Source organism: Elaeis guineensis, chromosome 7 (assembly GCF_000442705.2).
Source record: "Elaeis guineensis isolate ETL-2024a chromosome 7, EG11, whole genome shotgun sequence".
Classification (NCBI taxonomy): Eukaryota; Viridiplantae; Streptophyta; class Magnoliopsida; order Arecales; family Arecaceae; genus Elaeis; species Elaeis guineensis.
In genome coordinates this window covers 74,786,411-74,803,242 of record NC_025999.2, presented here as the reverse complement: position 1 = coordinate 74,803,242, position 16,832 = coordinate 74,786,411, and the positions used below count along the sequence as shown (strand labels likewise).

General features: G+C 34.2%; 1 protein-coding gene across 1 annotated transcript; it reads right to left on the bottom strand.

Moving 5' to 3' along the window:
- Positions 1–1,698: 1,698 nt before the first annotated feature.
- Positions 1,699–5,629, bottom strand: LOC140859414 (large ribosomal subunit protein eL8y-like). The gene is made up of 5 exons (XM_073261115.1): positions 5,428–5,629; positions 2,702–2,871; positions 2,349–2,477; positions 2,149–2,241; positions 1,699–2,066 (listed from the first exon to the last, which is right to left on the bottom strand). The coding sequence occupies exons 2-5, from the start codon at positions 2,852–2,854 to the stop codon at positions 1,935–1,937; spliced, it is 507 nt and encodes a 168-aa protein (XP_073117216.1). The 5' UTR covers positions 2,855–2,871; positions 5,428–5,629; the 3' UTR covers positions 1,699–1,934.
- Positions 5,630–16,832: the final 11,203 nt, after the last annotated feature.

The window sequence follows — 16,832 nt, the reverse complement described above, 5'->3', positions numbered from 1 at the left end:
AAAAAAGAAAAAAAGAAAAAAGCCATCGTCCCGTAACTAGTTGACCAAAAGAATTGAATAAGGACATCATTATTTAAATAAAAAACATAAGATGTACTTTAATGTTTTTTCATGCAAATTTACTCAAGCACAATATTTGGTGATCCACAAAAAAACTAATGGTAGTGAGATGGACATAAATGAAACTTTTGACTCAATTTAGGACATATTTGTCAGGAAAGAGGAAAGTTGAATCTGGAATGAGAATGAATAGCTCCTATTTCATATATTTGATTGGGAAAGTTCTATTTTCATTCTTATTTTAGAGAAATGAAAATGCTTCAAACTTTCAAAATCTAATTCCCACTTTCTTATTATTCAAAAATAAATTTCAATATTTATTTCAATTTGGACCATAAACCAAATACATCAAAGCATATAACCATTCTAATTTTCATTTCAATTAATTCTAATTTTAATTGTGAATCAAATGCACCCTTAAATTACAATAAAAAAAAAAAATTTATGAGTTTTCCTTAGCCAGACCGTTCAAGTCAAATCAAACTATATATTTAAAACTAATTATTTACCGTATTATAATTTTACTTTTTAAAATACTAAATGAAGCAAGCTAAGAACCATTCGTGCTCCAACGAGAGATGTCATTATGAGATGGTACAGGTCAAGCTAGGTCGTGGGATAAACCATAAAGATGGAGTCAGATTTTGAGAGGTTCCCATCCGATGAATCATGCAACTTTCAAAACTGAGAGATTTATGATCAGTGGGACAGAGGTTCCCATCCATCTCTTGAGCACATACTATCTGGCAACCTAAACTGTTTTATCATCAGTTAACTCCAAGGGGCATTGCATTTTACAATCTTTGCTTAGGTCGTTAAACGAAGACTCCCACAGCATGCCAACCAGTTCATATACTAATGGAACATTTCTTAAACATTTACTTGTCAAAAATCTACCCAAAAAATAAAGCCTTGCCATAAACCATGGATCCTGCAATACTTAAACAGTGCCATAACATGAACATTCCTTCACCCGAGATAGCACATCAAAACCTGAATACCATCTAGGAATGACACATGATTGTTAAATGCTTGCTAACATGATTAGTGGATTATATCTCAACCTTCAATCAGCAAACTATGTTCTGAAGCATGAAGTACTCAGCTTGAAAAATCCTGCTCATACCTTTTGCACCATATATATGACAAAGTTGACTGATCAGGGAGTCACAAATTCATCCCAGTCTTGCTCGCTAAGGCACGAAGAACCCAAGAACCCAAAACAAAGACCAATTCTCATTGTAGGGTGGCTGTGAACGCAAGGAAACATGCAAAATGCTTACTGATGCAATGAGGACATCAAATGGCAATAATAGTTAGTGCGTTTATTAATTGGAAGGCTCGAGCATATTTGTCGGACAATTCGATGGCTCGATGTGCATAAACTTTAATCTAGTCTTGTAGCCTGTGGTCTGATATCTATAATAAGAAACATAACATGCATGAACTGATCCATCCAAGCAGCTTAGAAGACCAACTTCCAACATGCCAAGAAAATTAGAAAACATTTTCTCCATATCACCAGTCATCGTAGTCAAGTGTCCTAATAAAATGATGGTTAAAATTCCAGATAAGTTTTTCATCAAAGAAAAATTCAAGATAAGTTTAATAGACAAGCACAGAAAATTAGAACAAAAATAAATCAGCAATGCAAAGCACACAATAATAATTGATCCAAAGCCTCAGAAGAACCCAAAAGGTTGGGTGACACCAAGAGAGATGCCTGGGGAAGTTCACAAGAGAACCAGATGATAAAAATACCATCTACTTTCAGATATGGCTACTAGTCCATCTGCTGATCCAGTGACTACAGCTACAAGCTGGGGAAAAGAAAAAACCTTGGGGCGAAACCACATGACCAAAAATAAAGAAATCTAGCTCATCCTCTGAGCAGCTTCCTTTGCTAAAAGCTTTTCCCTTGCCTTGGTTTTTGCCTGAGACTTGGTACCCATTATCCCACCTCCCCACTTCCTACGGACCTCATCAAATTTATCATTGAAGTTGGCCTGAAAGAAAAAAAAAATACTAATAAAGACATTGACATAAAAATAAATCAAAGCCTAAGTATATCACTCTAAGCTTCTTCACCTTGATAGCCTCCAAGATTTTGCTGAATTCTAGTTTATCCTCATTCTTTACAGTGGTCAAACACAATACAGCTGCAGTCTTCTTGTGCACGATCTATAAAAAATGGTAACAAAAGGATCAAAATATATGCAAGTATATATAAGCATGTTTATCTTTAATTGAAAGATTTTAGAAGAGGAAATGCATAGAAGGTAACCTACCGCTCCAAGTCGTGCTTTTCCTTTAACAATACAGTAAGGGATCTCCATCTTCCGGCACAAGGCAGGGAGCCAAACAACCAGCTCAACTGGGTCAACATCATGAGCAATGACCACCAGTTGTGCCTTGTTCTATAAAGGAACAAGATCTAAATTAATCTTTAGCTAAAATAATGCCTCAAAACAATGTTCAGCTGCATTAACCAATTACACAACACTGCTTTCTATTGTTCTCAACTTAGATTTACTGGAGTGCAGCTTATTGTGAAGAAATTCTAAGAAAATGCATTAGGCAATAAGCCAATAGCCTACATCATCTAAAAGCACCAGAAGTGGAGGTCTGAAGGCATCCAAACCTGTTCAATGAGGTAGGTCACATGATTAAGACCATACTTCACAACAATAGGCTTCTTCACTTCAACAGGCTTCCCTTCAGCCTCTGCCTGAGCCCTTTTCAGAAGCCTTTCCTTCTTTGCAGCTCTGTCTTCAGGACGATACTTCAGAAGCATCTTAAACAGGCTCGAGGCTGCAGAAATATTTTATGTTTGTCAGGCTTTAGCATGCTTGTTGCACTAAAAAGGATTAAAAAAGATAAAGAATGGAAGCACAGAAACAAAGCATAAACCCCATACAATACTCTCAGCTCACATGCCCAGCAAAGCGAGAAACCAAAAGTAACCTTAAGAAGGCTGACAATACTTAAGTGAGATGAAGAGCATAACCTCAATTCAACAATCTTTAGAATAAAGTGCATCTCAAATTAATATCCTGATTCTTCTGCACTACATTTGTATTTGCATGCCTTTCAAATTCTAAAATACCACAAAGCATGGAAATTAGACACCAGAAAAAGCAACCATCAATTATCCTTAAGCGATGGGTGCACAATTCGCAACACAGCCCTGCATCTATTTAATTCAGTAAATTGACTAAAACTACTTCAGCACCCAATTGATTTTGAAGCAGACATGCACAGTGGCAGAGAGCTAAATGGGCTGGGGAAAGGAAAAGGAAAAAAAAAAAAGAGAGGGAGGGGAGAGGGGGCATGCCGCCAACCCAAGCACCACCCTTATTGGTTTGGAAGGAAACTTCCAAATACTTCATCATGATCCCAAATATCTTGTGCATTCCAATCTGGAGAGGACTCCGATTTAGAGATCAAGAATTCTGTCTCTTCCAACAGTTGTTACCTCAATTACTTCTCTATATATGATCGGACATGTAGGTTGAGGCTTGGGCCAAAGGTTTTAAGACCAGTGGACCAGGCCAAACATAGAAAATAAGCTTGTTTAACAAATGGACTGGGCTTGGACTTGGGAATTGAAGCCTGACCTGCCCTGCATTTTTTCTGTGTTATTTTGCTTATGTTCGATGTATTTGTAGACTTAATTAATAATGGTTGTTGATAAGTGAATTTAATTGGATAATAGCTTGTTGGAAATATTTAATTACTCATATTTAGCATTCTTAAAAATATATTTAAGTATTTTAATTTAAAAAAAATAAAAATGGTAATGAAGCTTGGGCCCAGCCCGAAAGCATGAAGAAGCCTAAGGGCTAGGCTTGGACCTAGATGGTAAGCCTAAAGATTAGATGGGGCCAGCCCTGGCCTAAGTAAATTGTGTTGACCTTTAGGCAAAGTCTAGTCCAAGCCCGAACAAAATCGGCCCATAAATAGATCTAACATGGTTGAACTGCAGCAAGGTTGGATTTCAATACCAGATGCAACCTTAAGATGGGCCTAGTACCAGCATGTGCCCCTTTTATTAGGCTAATCCCGGTACTTAGCTATCAATCCAACAAATCAATAACAATGAACATTCATTGTGAATGATCTTTATCTGATGGATTGCAGCCACACTTTTGAACATTTCTCTTCAATCTAATTATTCCTTCACGGTAGAAAAACAAATAAATTAACCTTCCCACTCCTCCCAACCCACCCTTCTCCATGTTTTTGCATGTATATGCATAAGCAGTTCGATGGTTCTCATTTTCAATTCCATTTTGAGCATTGAGTTCCTTCCTATAAGCTTCATATGACTCATTTGAGCCAGTGGCAGCAAAATATCAAATTAAATATGCAAAGCATCAAATATCTCTATCACTTTTTTTAAAAAATCATTTTTTCATGTTCAATCACTTTTCTCAGTTATAATTACACATCAATGTTTGAACAAAGTGTAGCTTTTACTCTGCAATATGATCATTCAAGCTTAACAGACATGATGACTATTGTAACTAGGAAAATGCTTTATCATCCTAAAAACCTCCCTGAAATAGTTGCAATTCACTGATGTTTATGAATTACCAAGTGTAAATTGATATTTACGCCCCAAAAATAACAACAGAACCTTTGTGTACTGCACTATCAATGTAATCAGCATCATGTCGCGGTAAGTTCTTGAGGAAACATACAAAATGCTCTTAAACTTTTGCCCCACAAACCAAAATCCTAGCTCCATCCCTCACTTGAGAGTTCTCTAGTTTTTCAAAAGTTCCCAAAACTAGAGCAACCAATTACACAGCTCAACTAAGCAACAAAAGATTTTCATCAAACGATGAGACTCCTAGTCATCTCAGATAAAGCTCAAGAAGTACTCACATAGAATAAATGTTATGCACATCTCACAGAAATACAATGATGTGCAGCTTTGGATCACCTAAAATTTTATGAGTCAGAGCAATGCTACTACAGAGCATCAGAAACTTCATGATAACCAGTCATGACACTGGTGGTGTGACAACGCGCACACAAAATTCTGCACAAAACTAATATGCGCGCACATGCGTGTCAAATACATGCACTCAATTAGAATTCAAAATTGTTTTAAAGTTGTCCCATTTCATGAACGATCATTTTTTATCCAATTGTTTCAAAACATATAACAGTTATAAAAGCTCAGTGTGAAATTTAAGTAACTTAGCTAAAAAACATCTGACAACAAGAGGGACAAAACTAGGCAGTTAATCACTACTCATGGCCTGAGGCTCAATAACCGAGCCCTAAAAGTTAGATAAAATCATCCATGGATGGTAGAAATTTATAAAGAACCTATTAAAAGAGACACTAGATAGCTACCAAGGTTCTTATCCAAGGTCCTGGTGAACTGGTTCAGGGCCGGTGGGACCTTCAAGCGCTGCTTGAGAATCCTCCGCTGCCTCTGAATTCTGACCACCTTCGGCCATTTGACGAACCGGTGGAGGTCCTTCTTCGGAGGCAAAGCCCCTCCGATCCCAAACTGCTTAGGCCGCTTCTCAAACAGAGGGTTCACAACCTTCTCCTGAGATCCAAAACCACCACAAAATCAATTGGACAAAGAAAGAAAAAGCTCACCCATTACATGAAGAAGAGAATGGTTCGAACAATCTAGCAATAAAAAGTCCAAACTGAAAATAATTTACCGGTTTCTTCTTCGCCGGCACCGCAGCCTTCCCACCTCTTTTGGAGCCTGTAAGATTAAATCCACAGATTAATATATCTACAGCTAATAATAAGATGATCAAAGCGAAGAATTTGAAGTTGTTCTTTTAGAATCAAATATTAATAAAAGATATCTATTTGATGAGATTTTTAAGCAGAAAAGAACAATGAGAAAACCATCGATCCGGCAGCTCGAAATTAGATCAAATGCCGGCCAAAAAATCGGCCCATGAGAGGGCTCCTAGAGAAGGATAGCAGACAAGAGGGATCATACCATGCGCTTAGCGTTAGGGCTTTAAAGACGGCGTCACGGGAAACCCTAGTTGAGGAGGCGCAGCAAACGCCATTTATAAACGTCTGCGGCCAAGCAGGGTATTTTGGGTCATTTAGGAGCCATTCTGCTCCAATTTTTTTTTTTTTTTTTCCGCTTGTTGGGGTAGAATAAAGCCAAAAAAAATATTAAGAGGTGAGCAACATCAGACATACCATGTCTTCCATCAACAAAAATCATATGAGACGGACACCATAGGCGATCATATACGGCAGATCTAGTTTTATGTTATATTTTTATATTTTTATATTTATAAAAAAAATTTTAAAAATCAAATAGAGATTAAATTTTTTTACTAATAGAGTCGGTTAGTTTTATAATTAAAATAATAAAAAAATAAAATATACATGAGATCCTTCATGACCATCTATATCCTCTTTCTTCTTCATCAAATCTCTCCATCCATTATTTTATTCATCAAATCATTTTCCCATTCATACAGCCTTTCTCTCGAGTCTTTTTCTCCTCTTCCAAATCTCATACGCTATATCTCTTATCTATGAGATCTACCTCATGTCCTTTTCTCAATTTTAAATTTTTTTTCTTTTTAAGATTTTTATATCTAAAAGTTCATGAAATTATATCTTTTTATCTAGAGACATGTATTTTACTAAGTATAGATCAACTAACCATATACTACATACTGATGAATTTTAAATTTGATAAACCATATATCAATTTATCTGTAATGTATATTGAATTGTTGCTATGTGTATATCAAAAAAGCTTATAATATATATCAGTAAGTCGTCTAATATATATCATTTGGTCATATACTGGTGTACTGATAAGTATTATATTTTGAAAACTGTATATCACTTTACCTAGAGATGTATATTGAGACATTAGATAAATATTTTTTAAATATATATCAATCAGTTGTACATCGTATAATGATGAATATTAAGTTTGATAAATTATGTATCAATCTTTTCATAGATATATATTGGATCATTGCTAGATATATATCAAAAAATCTTACAATATATATATCACCAATCTATATATTGTATATTAGTGAACTTCATATCTATAAACTATATATCGATTTATTTGTAGGTCCGTATTGACTTGTTTGATGATTAATTTTATTTAGTATGTATCATATAGTCATATAATATGTATCATTAAAAAATATTGTTGAAAATAAAAAAAATTATATGATTTTTTTTAATCATGGAACTAATAACTCCAGAAAAATCTTTGACTTTTTAGACTTATCTTTTAAAATTAATATTAAAAAAAATATAGCTAACTATAGAGCCTGCCCCATATAATATTCTGTAACACCCTCTCCATATGATTTTGTTCTCTCTCGTGCTGCAGCACAGATAATAAGCCTCAGTTTGGACTCCAAAAATAGGTCAAAAGAACATAGCTACAAGATATAGATGTTCAGGTCATCAACTATACAAAACAGGACCTCTAGAATAGATAAGATGATATAATAACAAATTCCACTAACTTTTGGCTGAAAAAAACAAACAGATGAAACACAAGCCAATAAGAGAGAGAATGAGTGATCTATTGAGTTAATAGGATCCAAAATATGCTGAACCGATGAAACTGGTGAAGGGGTTACTATAATAAACAACACATAGCCTGCAGAGGTATTGGAGTGCTGACAGTGTGGTAAACAGTTAGATATGTAGGCCACCAAGTCCAGTGAATGTAAAGCAGGCAATGATCAACTGCCGGTGCCCATCGTTGTGCATCTTTATCAACCAGTTACCTCCCCTTCAACAGTACAATCTATCCGATAACTCCAGAGGATGGAAAGGGGCAGTTGATACAAAGCATTGATGGCATTAGGGTGCAAGGTATTGAATAGTTTCTGTAATAGAATAAGCAGCCAATCTTATCCTCTTTCATCAGATCTTCACCCAACACCATGAGATTCTCTTAGGAAAAGCTTGAAATACCCAGTGCTTCCATCAATAGCAGGTGCAGCGTATCTTTAGAACTTATCCCACTAGCAATCCTGCAGCAGATAAGAATAGTGGAAATTTTTTGAACTTTGGGTCTTGAAAGAGAGTCCAGTAACCATAGAGAACCATAACATGTATCCAGACATAAGAAATAGTCCAAAGTCCTTTCTGCAAATCATATGGGGTAACATAGAGCATAAAATAGCATAACTGGATTGTAAGCTGAGGAGCCTTCCATCATATTTTTGTGGGGAAGAGTAGGGCGACAGAAAAATCCAAATTCTTAACAGCAAGAGTTCTTCACAAACAGGCTTTAAAGGGAGCGGGGATGTATGCCCCCCATACTCAGCAAGTCCAGTTATACCAAGAAAGTAGGCCAATGTGAAGATGAATACAATCGTTGTTTTAAAGCAAAATATGTCTAGCATAATCTGGGGAGCATTTATAAGCCTTATGATATATATGCCAAGTAATACCCACTCATTAGACTAGCAAAAATATCATATATAGAACTTGTTGGAAAATGTGCCCTAAAATCAATCATCTAGGTTGTAGATAATTATACTCCATGCATATATATGAATTATAATTGATAAATATTATCCAGTAGATTTATCATAACGAATACATCTTCTAAAAAAAATTTATGTTATGATGAAGTCCTTAGAGCTACTTCCAAAACGATAAGGAGGATTTATCATGTAGTTCTTAAATCCTTTTCACACTAAATGATACAATTATTACAAGAATGATAATTATATCGAGTGTAGGTCATTATATACCATATTAGTTGGTTACTTTCTTAACTAAGATGTGTGGTGACACGGTATGACATACGGGTGAAATGTAGGAGTACATTTCACTGAGCGTGACCAACTCCGGAGCACTCTGCTGTCAAAGGTTGCTCTGATGAGATATCGGTATAAGTATTCCTTTGACCTGATGCTGCCTCAGTGACTTGCAAGCAACTCACTGTACTTTGGTGCCAGACTACTCGAATTTCTAATTCGATGATGAAAGATTTTTAGGTACAGTTAAGTACTTGTGAAGTCTGAGTGTGAGTCAAGATGGGATTGATCGCTCCAAGCAAAATTGAAGATGATGCATCATTATATTTTAATTCAGCAAAACTCTGTCCAGAGTTGTCCTAGTGAGGAGTCATAAGATTTTTGAGGTTGAGACACAATGTGGACCACTTATCTAGGGTTGACAGTTTAACCATAAGTCATCCTTGAGCATCGAGAATCAAAGGGATGAATTATACAGTAACTATATCTGCGTAGATTTTTGAATGTTACTGAGCATACATTCGGCCTATTCGGATGTCGGATCCCATTACTAGATAGTTACATCGATTGGTACAGAAATTATTCGTTATGCTACGACTTAGGTTTGAACCTATGGGGTCACACATATAGAAGTACTTTGTCTGATCAAATGACTGATCGACGATTATGAATTGTTGAAGAAATTAATTATCAATATGATTGATGATTAATCATGTACAAAAATTATAATAAATTATTTACTAATAATTGATGAATTAGAAGAATAATTAATTAATAATTTAATTATTAATTGGCTCAATTTGATTGAGCAATAAAGATTGGATCAAATCTAATTGAATTGGATGCAATTAGATTTGTATTGGATTGATTGGATCTAGCCCTAATGGATAACAAGGCTTGTTCAATTGATCTTAGAGATGCAAATCAAATTTTGAGTTAAATAGGATTCAATTTAATTTTATTTAAATTTGATTAGATCAAATCTTATTGGATAATAGGCTTGATTGGATCAAGCCTTATTGATCAAAAACTTCCCTGATATGGAGAAGAGATGAATTGAAAGACTATGTCCCAGTGCTAGAAGGAAAATAGGGGAAGGATGTGCCTTCCATCATGCTCAAACTAAAAAGCAAAAGTGCAGGAAAGGCCCTTTTCGGGCACATCTTGACTATGAAAAGCAGAGAGATAGATCACGCCTAAAAGCAGCCATTTCTATTAAATATGAGACCACCTTCCTTCTCACTTCAATTAATTCAACAAAAGCTTATCTCCCACTGCCCATTCATTCACAGTCGATTCAACCAGGTCTAAAGGTCAAATATCTCCTACAACGGGCATTACTGTAAAAAGCCACTTTCAAATCGAGTGGGTAAAGTTAAACAACAGACGTTTTCTGCAACAAACTTTGACCTGTTAAAACCTACACAATAATTTTCTCTCCTCCTAGTTCTTTGTATGAGCAAGAAGGATGAGAAGAATAAATCCCTGGATTGATGGGGTTTAATCTAACTAATTTTCTAATTGAATTAGAGTCTAATTGATTTTCTACTTGGCCTAGATCTAATTAGTTAGTTTGTTATAACTAATTTCTAAGTTGATTAGAGATTGATCTAGAATTAGTTAGAGTTTGATCAAAAATCATGAGTCCTATTTGGAATAGGACTTAATCAACTCATAACCATCCAAAATCCATGTGCCTATTTATTCTCATGCCCCACTCCTTTCATCGTGAATACCCATGTCCCAAAGAAGTAGCGTGGCCCCCTTTTGTGATCGGTGTGAAAGAAGGCGCCCCTCCCCTCTCATCAAGTCGCCTACTCTTTAGGATGGGGCGTCCAAGGGTTGGATGCCCCATACTCTTCCACATCAAGCCTCTTCTCCAACCCCTTTGGAAGAAATTTCATGAGAATTTGCTACTAGTTTCAAGGCATTAAAGAGAGGCCCTCTTGCTAGTTTTATAGCAAAAAATTAGAGAAAAAAGATTCTTCCCAACGAGAGGAAGAGAAAGAAGAAGAAAGTCTTCTTTCTTGTACGCAGCCTTGGAGAAGGAGTTCTTCTCACAGATTTTTTTTTTTATTTTTTTTAATATAAAAATTAGATTGAATTTGATTTTTAATATAAAAATTTAAAAAAAAATATTAAAAAAATCTGATTGGGTGTTTGGGGTTTCCTAGGGCTCTAGATCAAGGAGAAAAGGGAGAAGAAAAGAGAAGAATAGTTCTTCTCTTGGATCTTTCTTTTTATTTTTTAAGATATAAAAATTTATATTATTTTCTGTATGAAAAATCAGATTAGATCTAATTTTCATCACAAAAAATCAGAGAAGAAAAGTTCTTCTTGAAGGCGCGAAAGGAAGAGAGAAATGTTCTCTCTTGTATATGGGAGAATTGAGAAGAAAGAGTTCTTCTCTTGATCTCTATCGTAGAGATCTGAATGTGTAAATCTAGAAAGAAAAGGAGAGGATCTCTTTATTCTTCATCTTCTTCATATTCTTCTTAGATAAGCCAATAAAAAGTATCTTCACGAGCTAGCACTTCCCGAGGATACCAATCAGTACAAGAGTTTCAGTGTGGATGCCCGTAGAGATCGAATGCGTGTGCGCTGCTGAGCATCTAAAGAATCAACTACCACAGATTTTGGGATGTGGTGATTAGCTACCCCACGTTAGGTATCGAGTTTTAAACTCAATTCATATTTTAGATATGATTAAATGTAATATAGATAAGATCTATATTTACTGAATTTTAGATTTTCAGATTTATATACATGCATATTAGTTCATATCACCTTCAACTGGTATCAGAGCATAGGTTCATTATGACGTGAACATATATGCATGTAGAGTTAAAATCTAGATTTATAATACATGAGATGTGCTATGATCTGATTTTAGATATGATCTAATGTAAAAAAATAGATTTGATATAATTTAGATTAGATCTAAATTTTTGCATATATGATATGTGAGTAGATTAGATGATTCGATTAGTAAGTATTTAGATTGGATTGATCACCAGGCCGTATGATCATAGGAGCAAAAAAAATTTAAAGGCCCTCTCTACTTGTTCGATAGGATGCTCTTATGACGTGTAGGGATGTTATATGATTTAATCTCATGAAGAAGAACACAAAAGAAAGAACTTACTTTTCTACAAAACCTTAGATTTGAGATCCTAGGATTTGTTGTATGTGATACAAAGCTTGAGTTGTATGAAAAATAGAACATCTAATCTGTATGATTAAAATTATTTTTATTATAAAATAAATTTTAAATCATAAAATATTTAGATATAATCTAAAAGTTCGTTTATGATTGATTTTATTTCAGTTTATGTAAATTTTCAGATTTGAAACTATATGATATCTGTTGGCACACCAACTGAGCCGACTTAATTTTGAATTGAGTCGATCCAGTCTCTTGATTTAGTTGGCTCAGTGTTGATTGATCCGACTCAGTTATCTCAGACGGAACAGTAATAGTTACTATTTATGATCAGTTAGTCGATCAAGTATCAGACTTAGTCGACCCACTGAAGTGAGCCGACTCAGTTCAGGGGTGAGCCGACTTAGTTTTCAGAATAAAAAATTTTACATAAAAATGATGTAAAATTATTTTACAAAATTAAAATGATTTCAATTAATAACCTTAATCCATGTTAATGCTATACTTAATTAAGAATTAAGAAATATATTTTAAATCTAGAATTATGATTAAAGATCTAATGACATTGCATAAAACATAAGGACGTGGGTTAGCTCAAATCAGATCTTTTTATTTGGGTTAGACCTAAGGTTAGAATCAAAGACTTAATAGACTAAAAAGTGTAGTGGATCAAATCTAACTAATAGGTGATTTAGATTAGGTCAAGAATATTTAGACCAAACACAATAGTTGTAGAAGATCGAGTTCATATCTTTGATTAAACCAAATGGACCTTAATTAAGGCTCAATGGTTGAGCCTGAGTCATTGGGCTGATTAGATCACTAAGTGATTCGAGTTGACCCATATTGTTAAGGTTAATCAGTATGACTGATTTAGATGTCTTGGACCGATTTATCTTAGTCCTTCTCATGATTTGGTGAAGTCAGTGGGAGGATTTACGACTTGTCGGTTGAACCAGCTAGTCTCTACTCCTTTATATGATTTGATGAAGTCAGTAGAAGAATTTATAACTTGCGATTGGACCAGCTAATCTCTAGTCCTTTACATGATTTGTGAAGTCGGTAGGAGGATTTATGACTTGCAGGTCAATTGATTACTTTTAAAATATATCAACCAAATCTTCTAAATTATTAGGTCTATAAAATGAACTAGTTATGTGGATAACTAGATCATAGCTTTCATTAAGGTGCATGATAATGCATCCAATATTCTAAATAGATATTGAAGATGCCACACACATGGTGTCTATTAGGTATTATAATTATCATTCATCATATGACCATCTTGCTGTCTTTTTCAGATCAATGGTCAGATTGGTCGAGCCACACTCGGACCTAGACATTTTTGCTGGATGCTTTTGATGTAGTCATGTTAATGGTTGGATCTAATCAAATTTTTCAGTGGAGGAGCCACACGCCTGCTGAAGAGATATCTGGGGCAAAATTTGATTGCTAGAAATTATTTAGAGAAATAATTAATTAGGAACCTACCTATAGATGCACTAGGATTGATCGAGCCACACTTGAGCCCGAATATAGTCTGTGTGGATTCTAGTACCTACTAAGAATTAAAATAATTTTTTAAATTAGAGGTAGAGGCTATCAATTCGTATAAAATAGTGAGAGAATCTTTAGACTAAAGTCTAAGTCTTTAGGCTTAAAATAGTTCATATACTAATAGGTCAATTATTCTCTTTTTAGAAATAGTTAGAAATTATCGCTCTATTCACTATTAGACAGTACAACATTATCAGACCTAATTTCGATAGCCAGTATCAGAAGTTGAAATAGTTATTGAGCTGAATTGATCAAGAAGTCTAAGGACTAATCCAAACAGGCCTAAAAGAGAAAATCACAATGGTTTACTGGTCAAGATAGTTATATGATAACTTTTTGAATTTCTTATTGGTAATACTACTACTAGATATAGAATACCACAGTACAAGTCATTTTGCAAATAGTTGTAAAAGATCATGATAGTAGAAAGATTTGAAACGACATAGACTCCTGAATGTAAGAGATGGAAGTCTGTTCTATCTTAACATTAAAAATCATCGAGCTTGTTTTCAATCCTGAAGATGTCATTTTAAGTGATTGTAACTACTGTCCAATCTTATTGATGGTATCAATAAGAATGATTACTTTATCATTATGAATGATACTACAATAATGAGTGGACAATGAAAATGCATAAATTTAATAACCACAGTCTGTTAGTATAATGTACATGTCTAACTAGCACCCTAAATTAGATAAGTTACTAAAGCCTATCTTTAGCATAATTGACTTAGTCACCTTTTATAGGAAAGGGTGAATGAGCCAGTAATGTTCTGAGTTTGATACATATTGATATATTTACACTCATGAACATAAATGCCTGAGGAGGGCTTACTACTTTATTAAAATCTCTAACCAATCTTTCTTGACATGGATGCGTCTTGCTTACGATGCACAAGTCCGAATCAGTTGAAATATTCAAACGATTTGTAATGAGGTAGAAAAATAAACTACAAAGAGTATTAGAACTCATCGGTTAGACGATGAAATGGATACCTTTATATAATTTTTTTGACATGTCTTGAAGAGAATTGGATTCTCTCTCAATGAACTTTCTGGGACACCACTATTTAAAAGATATCTGAAAGAGGAATCAAACTTTGTTAGACATGGTTCGATCTATTATGGGATTTGCTAGTATGCTTGAGATTATATTTTAGAGACTACTTGATATGTACTCAAGAATGTTTCGAGCAAATCGGTCATCAAATTTCATATGAGATATAGACTTGGATAATTCGATGCTCTCTTATCTTAGAATTTGGGGTGTCTAGCTTATGTGAAATATTCACAAACTTACTAGCTTGAATTTTGGTCTGATAAATTATTTTAGGATATTCAAAAAAATTAGGGATATTCCTTCTACCTTCCTAATGGACCTAAGATGTTCGTGAATTTAGACATTCTTTTTGCAAAAAAACTTCCTTGATGAAGGAACTGATGCATTAAAAATAGCTTGGTGAAGCTTGATAGGTAGAGAACCAACACTGACACAAACCAATAGAAATCAGAGTTGATTAGATCAAATTCAGAGCCCGATGTAAAGGCATCCTTGAGTAGATATGATAGAGTACCATGTCAGCCAAACCGATACTTCGATTTCTAAGCTCGAGATGAAGATTTGATCTCCCATACAGATGCCATATAGGGATCTAACATTGAAAATTGCTTGTCATCATTAAATCTAAAATAAAGTCATGAAGATCGATGATATATGGATATTCATTGATTCATCTGAAGAGGTAAGACCATAGGGTGTAAGTAGATTTTAGATGGATAAAGGTGTAGACGGAAAGGTAAAGACCTATTAATTCTGTCTGGTTCCAAGAGATTTAATAAAATTTATAGTATTGACTATGACAAGATATTTTTTTTTTTAATAATCCTCAAGTCTATTCGGATTGAATCAAGCTTCTCAGAGTTGGAATATATGTTTTGAATATATGGCTTCATTGAGAATGAAGCAAAATCCTATATGTACAAATGGGCTTATAGTTCTATAATAGTATTCTTTGTGTTGTTTTGGGATAAAATTTTACTACAATAAAGTAGGTTATTAGCGACGAAAAATTTTCATTGCTAATAATATTAGCGATGAAATTTTGATCGCTAATATTTCACCGTAAATAATCCCATCGTTGATAATATTTTACGATGAAAAAAAATTTCATCACTAATAAAAGATATTTGCGACGATATTTTTTATCATTAAAAAAATTGATGAAAAAATTTAATCTAAAAAAGTATTTACGATGAAAAATTTTCATCGCTATTATTTGCTAAAGTTTTAGCGACAAAAATTTTATCGTAAAAAAATTATTTTTACAAAAAAATAATTCATCACTATTAATTTAATAAAAAAATATTTAAAAAAAAATTGAATAATATTAGCGATAAAAAAATTTCATCATAAATAAAATTATTTATGATGAATATTTTTTCATCACTGTTAATTATATATTTATTGATAAATTAATTATGTTAGTAAAATATTTTTAGCGATGAATATTTTATCAAAAATAATTCTTATCTAAAAATTTAGTCATATTTTTTTAAAAAATTTACAATATATATTTTAAATTTATATGTATAATATTTTTTATAAATTAAAAAATAAAAAAAAAAATTTATAATAAATTGATAAATAAATTTATTATTTTATTATATTAAATTAAAATTATAAGATATTTGAAATAAAAAAAAAGTACATCAGTAAGCCATCAAATATCGGCATCTGAGAATGAGCTGGGGACGGAGAGCGCTCACGGAGCTCAGACCGATGATGGAGCTCGGATCGACCTACTGTTGCCTCATCAGCTGTATCGTCTACTCCATCTGCATCATCTGCTCCATCATCTAGATCTGGAAGCACTGATAGTCATCGACTATGCAGCCAACTCTTGAGCTCGCTGTCGATCCTCGACAGCCTGCCTCTGCACCTCCATCAGCTGAGCCTTGCACGCAGAATAGATGTCCGCCCTAGATGTGCGTGAGAATGAGGAGCAGTGATCCATACCCTAGATCCCTAACATAACAGGATCTCGTACCGAGCATCCGATCACAGATCTCATCATCTATGGGTGCGATCGAGCCCTCAAGGTAGGTTGGGATCTAATCTCTGTCATACGATCTTGAAAATAAAATTATAGTTATTTTAATTTTATAATAAAAATTAGATTGTGAATGAAAAATAATTGAAAAAACTTACAAAGAGCTCCTGGCTCCCATCGTCCACTCCCCCGACCGTCGCTGGTGGGTCGCTGGTAGATATCAATCCTACCAAGAAGCTCGCCACT

Coding starts and splice junctions, on each gene's coding strand:
- LOC140859414 (XM_073261115.1), bottom strand. CDS start 2,854: ATGCTTCTGAAGTATCGTCCTGAAGACAGAGCTGCAAAGAAGGAAAGG. Junction 2,478..2,701: donor TGACCTACCTCATTGAACAG/GTTTGGATGCCT, acceptor GTTCCTTTATAG/AACAAGGCACAACTGGTGGT. Junction 2,242..2,348: donor GAAAAGCACGACTTGGAGCG/GTAGGTTACCTT, acceptor CATTTTTTATAG/ATCGTGCACAAGAAGACTGC.